This window comes from Rattus norvegicus, chromosome 1, assembly GCF_021556685.1.
Source record: "Rattus norvegicus strain SHRSP/BbbUtx chromosome 1, alternate assembly SHRSP_T2T, whole genome shotgun sequence".
Taxonomy (NCBI): Eukaryota; Metazoa; Chordata; class Mammalia; order Rodentia; family Muridae; genus Rattus; species Rattus norvegicus.
Window position 1 is genome coordinate 249672914 of NC_141534.1, and position 18815 is coordinate 249691728.

The following is an 18815-nucleotide window of genomic DNA, read 5'->3' on the forward strand; positions in this document are numbered from 1 at the left end:
TTGACCTCTTCTTTTCCGATCTGTATCCCCTTGATCTCCTTTTGTTGTCTGATTGCTCTGGCTAGAACTTCAAGAAGTATATTGAACAAGTAGTGAGAGAGTGGGCAGCCTTGTCTAGTCCCTGATTTTAGTGAGATTGCTTCAAGTTTCTCTCCATTTAGTTTAATGTTAGCAACTGGTTTGCTGTATATGGCTTTTACTATGTTCAGGTATGGGCCCTGAATTCCAATTCTTTCCAGGACTTTTATCATGAAGGGGTGTTGAATTTTGTCAAATGCTTTCTCAGCGTCTAATGAAATGATCATGTGGTTTTGTTCTTTCAGTTTGTTTATATAATGGATCACGTTGATGGTTTTCCGTATATTAAACCATCCCTGCATGCCTGGGATGAAGCCTACCTGGTCATGGTGGATGATTGTTTTGATGTGCTCTTGGATTCGGTTTGCCAGAATTTTATTGAGTATTTTGGCGTCGATATTCATAAGGGAAATTGGTCTGAAGTTCTCTTTCTTTGTTGTGTCTTTGTGTGGTTTAGGTATAAGAGTAATTGTGGCTTCGTAGAAGGTATTCGGTAGTGATCCATCTGTTTCAATTTTGTGGAATAGTTTGGATAATATTGGTATGAGGTCTTCTATGAAGGTTTGATAGAATTCTGCACTAAACCCGTCTGGACCTGGGCTCTTTTTGGTTGGGAGACCTTTAATGACTGCTTCTATTTCCTTAGGAGTTATGGGGTTGTTTAACTGGTTTATCTGTTCCTGATTTAACTTCGGTACCTGGTATCTGTCTAGGAAATTGTCCATTTCCTGAAGATTTTCAAGTTTTGTTGAATATAGGTTTTTATAGTAAGATCTGATGATTTTTTGAATTTCCTCTGAATCTGTTGTTATGTCTTCCTTTTCATTTCTGATTTTGTTAATTTGAACGCACTCTCTGTGTCCTCTCATTAGTCTGGCTAAGGGATTATCTATCTTGTTGATTTTCTCACAGAACCAACTTTTGGTTCTGTTGATTCTTTCTATGGTCCTTTTTGTTTCTACTTGGTTGATTTCAGCTCTGAGTTTGATTATTTCCTGCCTTCTACTCCTCCTGCGTGTATTTGCTTCTTTTTGTTCTAGAGCTTTTAGGTGTGCTGTCAAGCTGCTGACATATGCTCTTTCCTGTTTCTTTCTGCAGGCACTCAGCGCTATGTGTTTTCCTCTTAGCACAGCTTTCATTGTGTCCCATAAGTATGGGTATGTTGTACCTTCATTTTCATTAAATTCTAAAAAGTTTTTAGTTTCTTTCTTTATTTCTTCCTTGACCAGGTTATCATTGAGTAGAGCATTGTTCAATTTCCAAGTATATGTGGGCATTCTTCCTTGATTGTTATTGAAGACCAGTTTTAGGCCATGGTGGTCCGATAGCACGCATGGCATTATTTCTATCTTTCTGTACCTGTTGAGGCCCGTTTTTTGACCAATTATATGGTCAATTTTGGAGAAAGTACCATGAGGAGCTGAGAAGAAGGTATATCCTTTTGCTTTAGGATTGAATGTTCGATGAATATTCGTTAAGTCCATTTGGCTCATGACTTTCTTAGTCTGTCTACATCTCTGTTTAATTTCTGTTTCCATGATATGTCCATTGATGAGAGTGGGGTGTTGAAATCTCCCACTATTATTGTGTGAGGTGCAATGTGTGTTTTGAGCTTTAGTAAGGTTTCTTTTACATATGTAGGTGCCCTTGTATTTGGGGCATAGATATTTAGGATTGAGAGTTCATCTTGGTGGATTTTTCCTTTGATGAATATGAAGTGTCCTTCCTTATCTTTTTTGATGACTTTTAGTTGAAAATTGATTTTATTTGATATTAGAATGGCTACTCCAGCTTGCTTCTTCTGACCATTTGCTTGGAAAATTGTTTTCCAGCCTTTCACTCTGAAGTAATATCTGTCTTTGTCTCTGAGGTTTGTTTCCTGTAGGCAGCAGAATGCAGGGTCCTCGTTGCATATCCAGTTTGTTAATCTATGTCTTTTTATTGGGGAGTTGAGGCCATTGATATTGAGAGATATTAAGGAATAGTGATTATTGCTTCCCGTTATATTCATATTTGGTTGTGAGGTTATGTTTGTGTCCTTTCATTGTCTTTCTTTTGTTGCCAAGATGATTAGTTTCTTGCTTCTTCTAGGGTATATCTTGCCTCCTTAATTTGAGCTTTACCATTTATTATCCTTTGTAGTGCTGGATTTGTAGAAAGATATTGTGTAAATTTGGTTTTGTCATGGAATATCTTGGTTTCTCCATCTATGTTAATTGAGAGGTTTGCAGGATACAGTAACCTGGGCTGGCATTTGTGTTCTCTTAGGGTCTGTATGACATCAGTCCAGGATCTTCTGGCCTTCATAGTTTCTGGCGAGAAGTCTGGTGTGATTCTGATAGGTCTGCCTTTATATGTTACTTGACCTTTTTCCCTTACTGCTTTTAATATTCTTTCTTTATTTTGTGCATTTGGTGTTTTGACAATTATGTGACGGGAGGTGTTTCTTTTCTGGTCCAGTCTATTTGGAGTTCTGTAGGCTTCTTGTATTTCTATGGGTATCTCTTTTTTTATGTTAGGGAAGTTTTCTTCTATGATTTTGTTGAAGATATTTACTGGTCCTTTGAGCTGGGAGTCTTCACTCTCTTCTATACCTATTATCCTTAGGTTTGATCTTTCATTGAATTCTGGATTTCCTGTATGTTTTGGACCAGTAGCTTTTTCTGCTTTACATTATCTTTGACAGTTGAGTCAATGATTTCTATGGAATCTTCTGCTCCTGAGATTCTCTCTTCCATCTCTTGTATTCTGTTGGTGAGGCTTGTATCTACAGCTCCTTGTCTCTTCTTTTGGTTTTCTATATCCAGGGTTGTTTCCATGTGTTCTTTCTTGATTGCTTCTCTTTCCATTTTTAGTTCCTTCAACTGTTTGTGTTTTCCTGGAATTCTTTCAGGGATTTTTGCGATTCTTTCAGGGATTTTTGGGATTCCTCTCTGTAGGCTTCTACTTGTTTATTAATGTTTTCCTGTGTTTCCCTAAGGGAGTTCTTCATGTCTTTCTTGAAGTCCTCCAGCATCATGATCAAATATGATTTTGAAACTAGATATTGCTTTTCTGGTGTGTTTGGATATTCCATGTTTGTTTTGTTGGGAGAATTGGGCTCCGATGATGCCATGTAGTCTTGGTTTCTGTTGCTTGGTTTCCTGCGCTTGCCTCTCGCCATCACATTATCTCTAGTGTTACTTTGTTCTGCTATTTCTGACAGTGGCTAGACTGTCCTATAAGCCTGTGTGTCAGGCTTCCTGTAGACCTGTTTTCCTCTCTTTCAGTCAGTTATGGGGACAGAGTGTTCTGCTTTCGGGCGTGTAGTTTTTCCTCTCTACAGGTCTTCAGCTGTTCCTGTGGGTCTGTGTCTTGAGTTCACTAGGCAGCTTTCTTGCATCAGAATGGTTGGTCTTACCTGTGGTCCTGAGGCTCAAGTTCGCTCGCGTGGTGCTGCCCACGGGCTGTCTGCGGCGGCAGCAACCAGGAAGACCTGTGCCACCCTTTCCGGGATCTTCAGTGCACCAGGGTTCCAGATGGCCTTTGGTGTTTTCCTCTGGCGTCCAAGATGTGTATGCAGAGTGCAGTCTCTTCTGGTTTCCCAGGTGTGTCTGCCTCTCTGAGGGTTTAGCTCTCCCTCCCACGGGATTTGGGTGCAGAGAACTGTTTATCCGGTCTGTTTCCTTCAGGTTCCGGCGGTGTCTCAGGCAGGGGTCCTGCCGCTCCTGGGCCCTCCCCCACGGGAGACCAGAGGCCTTATACAGTTTCCTCTTGCGCCAGGGATGTGGGCAGGGGTGGGCAGTGTTGGTGGTCTCTTCCGCTCTGCAGCCTTAGGAGTGCCCACCTGACCAGGCGGTGAGGTCTCTTTCCCACAGGGTCTGGGAGCAGAGAGCTGCTGCGGGCCGGGAGGTTTGACATTTTTATTGTTTACTGGATTTCCTGGATATTTTGGGTTAGGCATTGTTTTTTTTAATGTTTTGTATTTTCTTGGACTGTTGTATTGTCAATATCTTCTAAGGTTTATTCTACATCTGAAATTCTTTCTTCTATGTCTTATGTTTTGTTGTTGATGATTACATCTGTAGCTTCTGACTTTTTTCTAGGTTTTCTTTTTCTAGGGTTGCCTCTATTTGACTTTCCTTTATTGTTTCTACTTCCATTTCTAGGTCTTTGGCCACTTTGCTCAATTCCCTCACTTTTTTGATTGTGTTTTTCTGTATTACTTTAAGGGATTTATTTGTTTCCTCTAAGGACTTCTATGTGTTCACCTATGTTTTCCTGTATTTCCTTCAGTTAGTTTTTTATATCCTCCTTAAGGGACTCTATTATCTTCATGAAATAGGATTTTAGGTCGGCATCCTGGTTTTCAAGTGTGTTGGTGTATCCAGGGCTTGTTGTGGTGGGAGAACTGGGTTCTGATGGTGTCAAAGTATACTGGCTTCTGTTGCTTATGGTCTTGTGCTTGCCTCTCAGCATATGATTATCTCTGGTGTTAACTTGCCTGGTTGTCTCTGTCTAGAGCCTGCCTCCTTTGTCCCTGGATTGCTGTAGGTATCCTGGGAGACCTGTGGCCCTGGTAGGCCTCCAGACTGTGGGGTTTTCAGAGGGTGATACATACCGATAATCTGTTGTCCAGTGGATTTCCTGGTAGGCCTTCAGATGATTGGGTCTGTTGCCCTGGGTGAAGCAGACCTCCTGATTGGCCTTCAGACTGTAGGGTCTTCAGAGTACAGGCCAGAAGAGAGGTGTAGTTTGAGCAGAGGGGATGTATCTTGAGTCTGCTGGGCTCCTGAGATGTTCCAGCTGCTGCAGTTATTTGGGAAGGCTTCTTACCTGTTGCCCTGGGTACAGGAGATCTCCTGAGAGGCGTTCAGACTGTGGGATCTTCAGAGAAGCAGACATGCCAATGATGTGCCCTGGTGGAAGGCATAGGCCAGAGATAATGTGGAATTTGAAAGGAGGAGATGGGCCCCCAAGCAGTACTCTCTCTCTTTTTTTAAAATGGCATTTGACTATGTTAACCCAGTTATTCTCAAACTCAAAGGCTCTGGCAATTCGCTCACATAGCCCTTTTGTGTAACTAGATTGCAAATGTGAGTGACCACATTCAGCCTAATAAACATATTTTCAAAAATGTTTAAGGTTTGCAATGCTCTCCCTGCCTTCATCGATTATCTCCCAGGAAGCCATAATAGAGTAATTAAAAATTTTGCTGAAATAAAAAGTTATATTTTGAGACGAGTGAAAGAACATCAGGAAACACTGGACATGGACAATCCTCGGGACTTTATTGACTGTTTCCTGATCAAAATGGAACAGGTAAAGTGTTATTTGTCAGCTTGCATTTTGTGTTTCATGAATTGTTTCTATTTTTATTGGGGAAATTCAACCTTGCAGGTAAGAACCACTTGGTATACAATTTAGTTTCCTATTATGGAAATGAATTGGACTAGCATCATTTAAGATTTAAAATTGAATTGTTACAAAATCAGAATTATTTAGTAAGTTATATGAAAAAAGGGAATATAAGCTTCAGGTGAGTTAGACATAAACAACTTAAAATGCAAACTATTAAACATTAACATAAAAAATGGACTTGATCATATAGAAGAATGATAAACATGTTCTTAATGTGTCAGGCTTCCCCAGTGACTTAGGCTTGTTGCTAACCTTTGAGTATTATGAGTAAAGCATCAGCGGTGAGAATTTAAGATATGTACTGTGAAGTGGTGAGAGACTCAAATGTGTGTGGTGATACAGAGGAGGGTAAGAACCTTAGCTGCTCTAACGAGAATCGATCTGAACAGATAGATAATCAGGTAAAAATGTCTTTGAGGTACTCTGAAAATGTAGGCCTGGGCATGAAGAAATTACACTTATTTAAGAATTTGTTTAAAACAAAACAAGAGTGCAATGCTCTTGCTACCCAGGGGGAACCACCAAGTTCAGTAGAGTGATATCTGAGATCAGAATGGAGTTCAAGAACCAGCTACAAGCCCTATCCCTTCTTTAGACTGTCTTTTTTTTTTTAAGAGTAAAGTTAAACTTTACAGTAATTTTTTTCTATATACAAAGAATTACAGTACATGTTTATGGGGACTCCTAGCACAGGATTCCCCTCTTTTTCACTAGGTTCACTTCCAGCTGACAATTGGTTGGGGGGTGAGAGAACACAGTGATGGACCTTTGTTGAACCCCTTTCCCCGCTTAAAAAATATAGCTTTCTAGTCCGTTTTCTTTGCCAAGACCTAGAAAGCTGCTTTTCCACGAGCTCCTAGATGCTGTACTCACCCAACATCCACACTCACCTACATACATACAAGACGGCAGCACCACAACCTGGAGACCGCCTGCTCTGCCCACCCTAGAAACAACACCAACACCTCAGTTTCTGCTCTGCTCCCTGTCTGCCTCTGTCAAGCTGCACTAAGCTCCCAGAAAAAACAACTGGGGTCTCTCATAGACTGATGTTCTAACGTCACAGGAAGGCTGCTATATGGGAAGAACCACAAGAGTTTAATGTGTTTTGCTTCTACTGATCAGGAAACATCTCTTTTGAGGTTGTAGTTGTCTAGTTAAAATAAGCTCTTCCAATGTCCATAAACACTGCCCTTATTCTTCACAAGCAATTGAGACGCTGCCGCAAGAGGGGAAGAGGTAGAGAAGCAGAAGGTAATGGCTATTCCACATCTATAGTTCTTTTCTGACCTTTCCTGGGCAGGATGGACAAAGGCTATGGTCAAGGTGATACTAGCCCTAAGCAACTCAGTGGCCATCATCTTGACACAGGATCTCTTCCTCCTCTGGATTGTACTGAAACACTCTAGGGTAGGGCTGGCAGGCATGACTGACACTGCCTGCTTCCCTCCTCTCAGAGCTGAAAGGAACCTATATGCATTCTCTTCCCAAGCAGGAGCCTGGGTTTCTCAAGTCACAACTCCCTCAACCCTTGGCAGTGCTTACTTATACCATGAGATTAGCACCATCATTACATTGTTTTGTGTACAAAGCAATTATTTTTATTTCAATTTACACTATAGCAACTTCTGTACTGACCTAGGAAGCTCAACTGAGAGTGAACTGGTCACAGCCAATCAAAGCTCCTGCAGTAGCTACCTAGGTCTAAATGACTTGGGATAATTAACATGAATAGTTCAATTTTAACAGCAGTAAATTCCTGCTGCCACTCCTGTCCTGTGGTCTAGGAGGTGAGAACATTGGGCCTCTTCTCATCCAATGGCAAACCCCAAAAGGAGGACAATATCTCAACTCAGAGAGGTGGGTGTGTGCATCAAAGTGAAGGCTCCCCTGATTGCCCTGGATGGACAACCTAGGCATTCTTCCTGTTAGTTCTGGAACAATACTGGGAAACACCTTTTAATTCCAGCATCAGTGAACTTGAAGTGCAGAGCCACAAAGGCTCAGTGCTGTACTTCAAGCCCAGACTGTAGTGTGGGGTAGAGCATAAGTACCAAAGAGGCAGAATTGGTTTAAAAAAAAAAACAAACAAGGCCTGACACAGTGACAGTAATTTTAGGGACGCAGATATCTAAAATACTTTGGGGTGGTAAATAATGGCTACCACCTATTGAAGTGGTCGGCTCTGGCAGGGAGGAAAATTGAGATGTGAATGCAAATTGGAACGATTCCCTTATATTGTCTGCCCTACAACTACACAAGAGATGGATTAGTTACTACCTATGAACATCTCTGCCTTTGGCTTGTCCCTGGACACTACTTCCTGGGAGCTGTCTCACTGGCAGACTCTCTGGCCACCCAAAATGTAAGCTAAATGCTAATGCCAAAATACCACCCATTTCTCTGCTGCCAATTCGCACCCTTGAAGGAAGGGCTATTACAGGAGCCAAAGCAGTCCAGGGGAATTGCAGGGTTCTCCATCCCAGCACGCGTGGTACTGAGGCCCAGAAACCAATGCCCAGTTCTAGCACTGTGCTCTGATGCTCTGAATGAGGTCCACTGTTGTTCACCTACACCCCCACTCCCTCTACTCCACACCCAGTACTCAGCTCAGAAGACGTTCTCCCAGCAGGTCTGGAAGGGAAGGCTCCAACAAATGGTGGTGAATGGAAATCTCAAAACAAAAGACAAGTGGCCAACTGTGCCCCCACCTCGCTCCCTCATGTCCTGGGAGTCACTTCTAGACAGCAGTCAAGCCAATCAGTTACTCAAACTAGTGTAGAGAAGCCATGTGAAGGTTAAACTTCTCCACTTAAAATTTTTACATAGCCTGCACCCCCCACCCCCCATTTCACAGTTTATTTCATGAAACAGAGCTACTGTAATCGAACACACAACATAGTGAAAGGAGACAGTGCAGTGCAGATATCTTTTTCTGATCACAACTACTGATGACAGGAGAGCAAAGGGCACAGGACTGGCACCGAGCAAACCTACTCACACAGCCTAAGAAATGAGGAACGGAAGGAGGGAGGGGCTACTAGCTGCAGTTATATACTTACATTCTCACACATGATAAATATGTAATATAGTGAACTTTAATGTCCTGGGTGAATTTCTTTAAAAATATTTTCTTCATGGTCTAAAATTTTTAAAAAAGAAAATAAGATGTTTTTTCTCTTCCTTTTCACAAAGAGCTTTTTCACTCTGACAATGTAGGAAGAGAGGATGAAGGGGAGAGAACTAGGCAGGGGTATTCAGAGAGGAGATTCTGAGGTTTCAGGGAAGTGCAGGGATCAGGCCCCCAAACTCGGGACAGCCCTGCCCCAGCCTCATCCCTCTGCCTGAGTTCAAGTGTCTCAATTCCAGAGACAGACTTTGGGAAATAAAAGCAGATCCTACTTGCAATTTTTATATAAAGCGCAAATGCCTCTATAACCACTGTTCTTTCCTCGAGAAGAGATGGGAGCTAACCTCAACAGGAACTTAGGGAGGAGGAAACTGGGGGAAATACAGACTCCTGTTGAAGGTATGAAAGTTGTGACTGAGTCAGAAAGGCCAGGAGATGCTAAGTTGGCAAAGCTGACAGGTAAACACATGATCTGAGAACAAAGGGCAGGTGGGTGTGGTACAACTACCCAAACAGCACTTCCTGCTGGAAGTTTGTGAGCTGGGGAAATGGCAGGGCAAGGTAGCACCAACAGATTCCCAGCCCTTGGGCCCCAGCTCAGGGCAGCAGTAACAGATAATCAGCAGTTACGAGGAGTCATCGCTTAGATTGGACATTGCTCCAAACACCACGTCTCTCCAGTCTTGGGGAAGGGTTTTGGCCTGCCACTGAGCTAAGTTACCAGGCATGTGCTCTCTGTAAGCCAGAGTGCAGCCATTTGCAGGGAAGTAGGGGGTGGGAGGGATTCTCTCCCTTCAGGTAGGAGGGCACAAGACCAGGAAAGAACTTCCTTGGAATCTGACACTCTTCTTAAAGGTGGTGTGTCTTGCTCGGAGCTTGCCAGAAATTCCCTATGTCCACGGCTGAGACTGAAATCTGAAAGCACCTGAGTGTTTGAGGAAATGAGGATGGGGGTGGGGGTGGGAGCTTCTTTCCTTTAGACTGTCTTAATGGTAGTTTCCATTATGGGAATATAGATTCTGACAATGTCATTAATCCTGCCTTATTCTCAGCCATCTTTAAAATTTTAAATTATGTATGTATTTATGTTCATTGGTGTTTTGCATATCAGAAGAGGCATCAGATCCCATGGAGCTACAGTTATAGATGGTTATGAGCCACCATAAGGTTGCTGGAAATTGAACTTCAGGACCTCTGGAAGAGCAGCCAGTGCTCTTAACTACTAAGCCATCACTCCAGCCATACCATCTTGCATTTTAATTTATCTCATATTTTAAAATTCTACCAATTTATTGATTGCTCCCAATGGATAATGTTGGATGTAACAGGAGAAGCAGGCATCTCTGTCAATTTTAATTTTATTTTGGATGTATGATGGTGAGTGAAATGGCTGAGTCATGTTCATTTCATTTTTACTTTTCTGAGTAACTGCCTATTTGTTTGCCAAGACTACTGTAGTAATCTACACTAGAATAGGAATATGCAGTGTTCCCTTTGTCTTCTTCCTTACCCGTACTTTCCAATGTTAAAATAGTCTCTCCAGTGACTAGCACTTTCATAATTGCATATAGCAACCATTATCCCCATGGTTTAGAGGACCACATACATGCTTAACCCCCTCTGACCTAGAGTCAGTGAGTTAAGAGTCAACTCACTGGGAACCTTTGAGATAGTGTTTCACTTATGGCCTTGTCCTTCTTTCACTCAGAAAATTTTGTATGTTGAGGCTTTTAAAAAAATTTCTGATAGTGTCTTTGGATTGTCATTATTGGGTCAATATATTTTTAACCTTTACTTTTTATTTTGTGCATGAATATGGGTAAATTCTTAGTTTACAAGTGTGCTAGTCTCTAAACCCATTCTTCCATCAACTTATATAAATCAATATATATTTATATACATGGATAAATAAACACACATATACAAACATATATATATATTATTTACAGTTATTGGTTTATACGTATGTTATTGTATCAGTATATAGAAGGAGAGTCAGAAGTCTCTTATTTAACTTTGTATCACACTTCAGAAACTTCCAACTCTGTCTGGGTACAGTGGTATATGCCTCCCATTTTCCATGTTTACATTTAATAATATATGATTATTAATATTGATGTTAAAGATGTATTGTTATTATTAATTAGTATAAAATTATGCAGAGGTGTTGTGTTTGTGACCCAGAGGTGTCAGGTCCTTTGGTGCTAGAATTATAGTGGTTGTGAGCTGCCAGAAATGGATTCTGGGAGTAGAACTTGGTGCTGTGGAAGAGCAACAGGAGTTTTTAATGGCGGAGTCATCTCTCCAGCCATTGTACAGATATTAAACTACTCATTCTCCAAGCAAGGTATACCATTTCCATTGCCATATGTGATTTGAAAGAAAGGAAGAAAGAAAGAAAGAGAACTGGAGAGATGGCTTAGCAGATAACACTGGCTGTTCTTCCAGAGGTCCTGAGTTTAAATTCTAAGCAACCACGTAGTGGCTCACAACTATCCATAATGAGATCGTGTGTCCCTTTCTGACTTGCAGGCATAAATGCAGGCAGAATACTATATACATAATAAATAAATAAATCTTAAAAAATGAAGGACCGGGGTTGGGGATTTAGCTCAGTGGTAGTGTGCTTGCCTAGCAAGCGCAAGGCCCTGGGTTCGGTCCCCAGCTCTGAAAAAAAAAAAAAAAGAAAAAAAAAGAAAAAAAAAAGAAAAAAAAGAAGGGCCAGTGGGTTTGTTATGTTATTGGTATGACATGCTCTGAGAAATTCAATTTTGATGCAAGGAAGAAATAAGGGCATAGAAATGAAGAATGAGTTAGTTAATTTACATTCTGTGTGATACTGTGCATTTGCTGTAATATTTTTACTATTCACTTCACATTCTAAATTAGTTTATTGTAAACCAACTCGTGTTACTTGAAAATTGTTGAAACTGGTCACTCCCTAATATGTATGGTCACTCTCTAATAATGAAATAAAAATTTCCAGGAAAAACACAATCCCCGTACTGAGTTTACTATTGAAAGCTTGATGGCTACTGTAAGTGATGTATTTGTAGCTGGATCAGAAACCACAAGCACTACCCTGAGATATGGACTCTTGCTCCTACTGAAACACACAGAGGTCACAGGTATGACTCTGAGATTTCTGAGGCAAAGTCAGTCTTCTTCAGATAGCCTGCAGAAATTTTAATATTGGTGTTTTGTGTCACCAGACGTCATTTGTACATATATGGTGAAATATAAATGAGACCTATTTTGATAATAGAGAAAATGAATAAGAGAAATAAAGCTACTGTGCTTGTCAGTAAAACACCAGAGCCCTGAATTCAATGAAAAGATACTCTGGGTAGAGTCTCTCTCTCTCTCTCTCTCTCTCTCTCTCTCTCTCTCTCTCTCTCTCTCTCTCTCTCTCTCTCTCTCTCTCTGTGTGTGTGTGTGTGTGTGTATGTGAGCATGTATTTGTATGTGAGTTTCAATATTTTGTGTTAAGTGGTCATAGAAATGTAATTCTTCTCTATTGTAAACCTTTCCACAAGTAGTACAATCAAACAATAAAAGTAGTTATTATTTATGAATGTGAACAGAAACTACAGACACAACTTCTATAACATCTCAAAATGAATTCCTTTGGGAACTGTAAAGACGAAAAATAGGAAACTAAATTTCACATATGCACAAATACAGACATACAGATATTTACTATTCAATTTATAAAATCTTTATTATCTATGTTATGTGTATGGACATTTTTGCCTACATGTATGTCTGTGGACCATGTGCATGCCTGGTGTTCACAGGGACCAGAAGAAGATATCAATTCTGGGACTGGAGTTACAGACATTTGTGAGCCACCTGTGGGTGCTAGAAATTAAATCTGGATCTTTTGGAGGAGCAACCAGTGAGTGCTCTTAATCACAGAAATATCCTTCCAGCTCCACGATTCAATTTTAAAATATCACTATTATTAGATGTGAAATTAACTCTCAGTTTTGTGTTTTTTTCCAGTAAGACAGTAATGATTAGAATTCACATATGAAAGCATTTACATATTGAAACATTTCATCATTTCTGCATGTTGAATATTGTGTACAATAATGTACCTGTTTGCACACGTCAATCTTAATGCCTAACTGGGGGGGGGATTTGTGTGTTAAAACAATTGTCTAATTCTAAGTGTACATGTGGCCTGGTACTTTTATCATACTTAATACAGACTTGAATTACTATAACAAATGTACCATTTCTTAATTGTGTCCTAATAGCTAAAGTCCAGGAAGAGATTGATCACGTGATTGGCAGACACAGGAGGCCCTGCATGCAGGACAGGACCCGCATGCCCTACACAGATGCGATGGTGCACGAAATCCAGAGATATATTAACCTCATCCCCAACAATGTGCCCCATGCAGCTACCTGTAATGTTAGATTCAGAAATTATGTAATTCCCAAGGTAAGCTTGTCCCTTTAACACCTATAGTGTTCTTTTTTTGTATTTTTCTGCGAATGAAAATTTCTAAGACAATGTTGAAAAGCAGCCATGATAACATCCCATTTCTTTCATTGTTAATTTTTAAGATTACATTTATTGATTGACTGAGAGAGAGAGAGAGAGAGAGAGAGAGAGAGAGAGAGAGAGAGAGAGAGAGAGAGAGAGAGAGTGTCAGAGGACCACTTGCAGGAGTCAGTTCTCTCCTGCCACCTTCTAGGTTTCTGGGTTCTGGGCTCAGACTCAGGTTGTCAGCCTTGCATGCCTTTACCTGCTGAGCCACCTTTGAGCCTTTCCACTCGTTGAACTATTTTTTTAAAATTTATTCATTTTACATCCTTCTCACTGCTCCTTCCTCTCAGTCACTTCCTGCAACAATCCTTCCTGCTGCCCCCCATGCCCTGTTTGTTCCCCCTACCCTGGCACATCAAGTCTCTGTATGGCTAGGCAACCTCTTCCACTGAGGCCTGACAAAGTAGCCCAGCTAGAAGAACATATCCCATGGATGGGTAACAGTTTTTGGGATTTCACCTGTTCCAGTTGTTCTGGACCCACATGAAGACCAAGCTGCATATCTGCACATGTGTGTAGGGGGTGTCTAGCTCCAGCCCATGTATAATCTGGTTAGTGGTTCAGTCTCTGAAAGCCCCAAGGGTCCAGGTTAGTTGAATCTGTTTGTAGAGTTCTTATTTCCTTCTGGGTCTGCAATCCTTGCCTGTCCAGCTCTTCCATAAGAGTCTCCATTCTCCATCCACTATTTGGCTGTGGGTCTCTGCATCCCTCTGAGTCAGCTGCTGTGAGGAGCCTCTCAGAGGACAGCCATGCTAAGCTCCTGTCTGCAAATAAACTGAGTGTCATTAACAGTGTCAGGGACCGGTGCTTGCCCATGGGATGGGTCTCAAGTTGGGCTGGTTATTGGTTGGCCATTCCCTCAGTCTCTGCTCCATTTCCTCTTCCTGCATTTCTCTTAGGGTAATTTTGGGTCAAAAGTTTTATGGGCAGGTACACATATTTCTATCTGTTATTTTCAGGGCACGGACTTAGTAACATCACTGACTTCTGTGCTACATGATGACAAAGAATTTCCCAACCCAGAAGTATTTGACCCAGGCCATTTTCTGGATGAGAATGGGAACTTTAAGAAGAGTGACTACTTTATGCCTTTCTCAACAGGTAAATGAAGTTTGTTTCTATTTTTACTTCAGGTACAACGTAAACTATTTTTGGGCACTGTTGTCTAGGCTGACCCTGGACTCAATATTCTTGCCCCATCTGTCTGAGTATTTGAAATCACAAACATGTGCCACTAGGCCCGATTCTAGAAGATACAATTCTGAGATTAAAATGGATTGTTTACCATGTCCTCAGGGACAGGTGGTTTTGCTCTTTGTGCCACCTCAGGAGCAATTCTTCCAATGCTCATACATGTTCCTTGATTTTGACGCATTCTCATTGTTCCTCCACATTACTAGGGTTTCGAGAATATCCAGCCTATTTTTTGACTTCAGAAAACTAAAATATAGGCCATTTGAATTTTGCTTCTGCATATACCTCTATCTTTCCTAAGTGCTCCTCTTGGAAGTGACCCTCATTTAGACTTTTCTCAGCTGTAAGAAAAAATATCTCAATCCATTCTTAGACAGCTCTGGGATCCCAAGTGATTTAAAGAATATAATAGAGACTAGGCTCTGAAGAGTCTTAATTCTGAGTTAGGGGAGCTGGTGAGTCAACAGGACACTGTAATCCAATTGGAGTAGTGCTGTGAGAGAGGCAAGATTGGGTTTCTGGGGAGGTCAAAGAGACGTTACTCACCTCCTGCTCTTTCAGACTCATAGGACTTCTCTGACAGGGCAGAGAAATAAGACAAGAAGAGGAGCCAGGAAACTGTACTGAGGAACAAAATATAGGAGCAGACATTTTTTGCTGTCAGAACTTGACAAGAGTGAAGGCTGAGAAAGACCTTGGTCATGTGGAAAGGAACTCTGCAGTGATCCCAGAGCCTCTAGAGTTTCCTTTAGTTATGAACACCCACCTTGGATGTTCAGTCTCACTGCTTCACTCTGTGTGCTGAGTCTCTACACACAGAGTCACATTCATTTTTGCCATGTGCTTTTATGACTTTGATGGGGGTCTACATTGTACCTTCTCATATGTGACAGACTGATCCCTTCTTTATTTGGGGAGGGAGGCAAAAGATGATGCAGCACAATGTTTAAGTGGCCTATGTTTCTGTGGAAGCAGAGATAGTGAGGAAGCCTGGGGGTCAAGGTCTCCTATCTGAGGAGATTATGAAGGATCAAAAAGAAATGGTACAGGTTGTAGTCTTTGAGGAAAGTGTAAGAACAGCATTTCTGAGAAAATTGGTGAGATATGAAGCTTTATAGCACTGAGAAATGGGGAATGGAGCTGAGTGGAGCTGAGGAGGGTTGAGCCTGGCACTGAGTATCAAACAGAAAATAAAATGTAAAGGTCCAGGCCACTGCCATTTCAATCTTCCCTCACAGGGCAGATGCAGGGGATGCATTTAAAGTGAAGGAATCAATGATAATAGACAGGTAATTATGTAAAACTCTGAGTGTAAAGGTATATTGTGGCTGTTTATTTTTCATAAGCACAAATGGAATATAGTTTTTGAGTTGCCCTAATACTTCCCCTTCAGCTACAAGCACAGTGAAGTGAATGTGTTTCTAGAAGATTGATGTCAACTTGAAAGGTCGAAGGGTAGTTGTATGAATTGTTAGTAAAGTTGTGATATAAGACTTATAGTAAATATTTAATGAATGAAGGGTGCCTCTTAAAGCAGACATTAAACAGACAACATTTGTGTCCAAGGTTGTATGCATCTCTGTTTAAAAACCCTGGTAGTCATCCAGTATTTGACTCATCCACCATTTAGTATTCAAACTTCACTATCCACCTTTATAACAGTTTGGAACCTAGTGTAAGAAGGTGAAACCTCTGTGTTGCTTTTGTTTTTCAGGAAAGCGAATGTGCGTGGGAGAGGCCCTGGCTCGCATGGAGCTGTTTTTGCTTCTGACCACCATTGTACAGAATTTTAACCTGAAATCTTTTGTTGATACAAAGGACATTGACACTACTCCAATGGCTAATACCTTTGGCCGTGTACCACCTTCATACCAGCTGTGCTTCATTCCTCGTTAAAGCAGAGCACACTGGGCTGTTGCTATGCTGGTGTCTGTGACTAATCAGGGGCAATCCAGTTTCCACTGTTAGGAACATCTCTCTCAATTCTCCTCTCACATCTCTTCATTCTCTCACAATACAGTTATCATCCATCTTTGTTTAAGAGGTTTTCCCAGAGTTATCACGCAAATCTATCCTTTGTCTCCCACAGTCTATAACACTTATATTGACTGTGAACTGTACTAAGACATGTGCTGGGTTACTAATATGTTATGGGTGTAATACAGAATAGTTCAACTGAGAGCCATATCTTCTTTGCTTGATTCAAAATAAAAGGAGTTATTAACTGAAGAGTCATTTTTCAGGCTTTTTCTTTTACACATAATACATATAAGGAGTGAAAAAGTAAGGTTAGTGTTATAATGCATAATGGGATATCATCTTTTACCTATTAGGATGGGGATTTGGAAATTAAAATGAAACTGAAAATAAAAGAATTGGTAATAAATAAGAACTGGAATTTTTTATTTTGTCAACCTTTTCAAAACCTGGGTAGCTGAAGTTGCATAGGCTTATTTCTTGGCGTTCTACTCTAGTCCATTGGTCTACACATCTGATACTGTGACAGTATTATACTGTTTTTTTTGTTACTGTGACTCAGTATAATTTGAAGTAAAATAGTTTGATAACTCCAGGATTAATCATTTTATTCAGTATTGCTTTGTTGTTTCTGGATTTTTTTTGTGCTTTCTTATGTTTTTTAGGAATTTTTTCTATCTCTGTGAAAACACACATTAAAATTCTGATGAAGATTGTATTCATAGATCACTTTCACTAATGTAGCCCTTTCAATGATAACAGTTTTATTGAGCTATGAGTCTAGGAGGTCTTTCCATCTTTACATGCTTTATTAGTCAGGGTTTGGTATCATTGCAGAACTTACAGAATGTCTCTATAGATTAAGGGAAATTATTAGAAGGAATTACAGTCTGCAGTTCAACTAAACCAACAAAGGGAAGCTATGAATGGGAAGAATCTCATAGTTGCTCAGTCCTGTGAGACCAGGCACTTCAGGTGGTCTTCTGTATAAGCTGGAATCCTGAAGAAGTAGGTTCCAACAGATGTGATGGCAAGAAAGTGCAAGCAAAGAAGAACAAACACTTCCTTTTCCCATTGTTCTTATGTATGTAGGCCTCCAGCAAAGGTATGGTCCAGATTAATGATGTGTACCACCATTCCTGAATTTGGAACTTGCTCTGTCCCAGGCTGGTCTTGAACTCAGAGTTCTGCTTGCCTCTGTCTCCTAGGATTAAAGGCATGTACTACCTTGCCTTGGCCTGAACTTTTCATGGCCACTATGCCTCAAGATCTGAATCACAGATGTGCCTATCATTTCTGGATTGTAGTTCATTCCAGATGTAGTCAAGTTGATAACAAGGAATAGTCATCACACATGTCTTATTTAATTTCTTTTGTTTTCTATTTTTATTTTCTCCTTTTTATTGTGAGCAATAAATCTTTAAAATTCTTAGTTTTGTAATTTTGAAACCCAAGAAACAAAAGTATTCACTTGGGAGAATAAGAAACCATTAATGCAGTCATAAGGGAAATGCAGATCAAAACAACCCTGAGATTTCACTTCACACCAGTGAGAATGGCTAAGATAAAAAACTCAGGTGACAGCAAGTGCTGGCAAGGATGTGGAAAAAGAGGAACACTCCTCCATTGTTGGTGGGATTGCAGACTGGTACAACCATTCTGGAAGTCAGTCTGGAGGTTCCACAGAAAATTGGACATTGAACTACTTGAGGACCCAGCTATACCTCTCTTGGGCATATACCCAAAAGATGCCCCAACATATAACAAAGACACGTGCTCCACTATGTTCATTGCAGCCTTATTTATAATAGCCAAAAGCTGGAAAGAACCCAGATGCCCTTCAGAGGAATGGATACAGGAAATGTGGTACAGGAGGTTCCACAGAAAATTGGACATTGAACTACTTGAGGACCCAGCTATACCTCTCTTGGGCATATACCCAAAAGATGCCCCAACATATAACAAAGACACGTGCTCCACTATGTTCATTGCAGCCTTATTTATAATAGCCAAAAGCTGGAAAGAACCCAGATGCCCTTCAACAGAGGAATGGATACAGGAAATGTGGTACATCTACACAATGGAATATTACTCAGCTATCAAAAACAATGACTTATAAAATTCATAGGCAAATGGATGGAACTTGAAAATATCATCCTGAGTGAGGTAACACAATCACAGAAAAACACACATGGTATGCACTCATTGATAAGTGGATATTAGCCCAAATGCTTAAATTACCCTAGACACACAGAACACATGAAACTCAAGAAGGATGACCAAAATGCGAATGCTTCTCTCCTTCTTTAAAAGGGGAACAAGAATACCCTTGGCAGGGAATAGGGAGGCAAAGTTTATAACAGAGGCAGAAGGAACACCCATTCAGAGCCTGCCCCACATGTGGCCCATACATATACAGCCACCCAAGTAGATAAGATGGATGAAGCAAAGAAGTGCAGGCCTACAGGAACCGGATGT

At 40.8% G+C, this 18815-nt stretch overlaps 1 protein-coding gene across 2 annotated transcripts in view; it reads left to right on the forward strand.

Annotated features, from left to right (window-relative positions):
- Positions 1–16745, forward strand: part of Cyp2c24 (cytochrome P450, family 2, subfamily c, polypeptide 24) — a 62389-nt gene extending 45644 nt beyond the window's left edge. The window contains exons 2-6 of one of the 2 annotated variants that reach the window (XM_087584121.1): positions 5203–5379; positions 11595–11736; positions 12871–13058; positions 14126–14267; positions 16075–16589. In XM_087584121.1, coding sequence (XP_087440247.1) covers positions 5203–5379; positions 11595–11736; positions 12871–13058; positions 14126–14267; positions 16075–16256 — 831 coding nt within the window. In that variant the 3' untranslated portion in view covers positions 16257–16589. Of the gene's footprint in view, positions 1–5202; positions 5380–11594; positions 11737–12870; positions 13059–14125; positions 14268–16074 lie in introns of both variants that reach the window. The other variant, NM_001271354.1, reaches the window with a different exon arrangement.
- The last annotated feature ends 2070 nt before the right edge of the window (positions 16746–18815 follow it).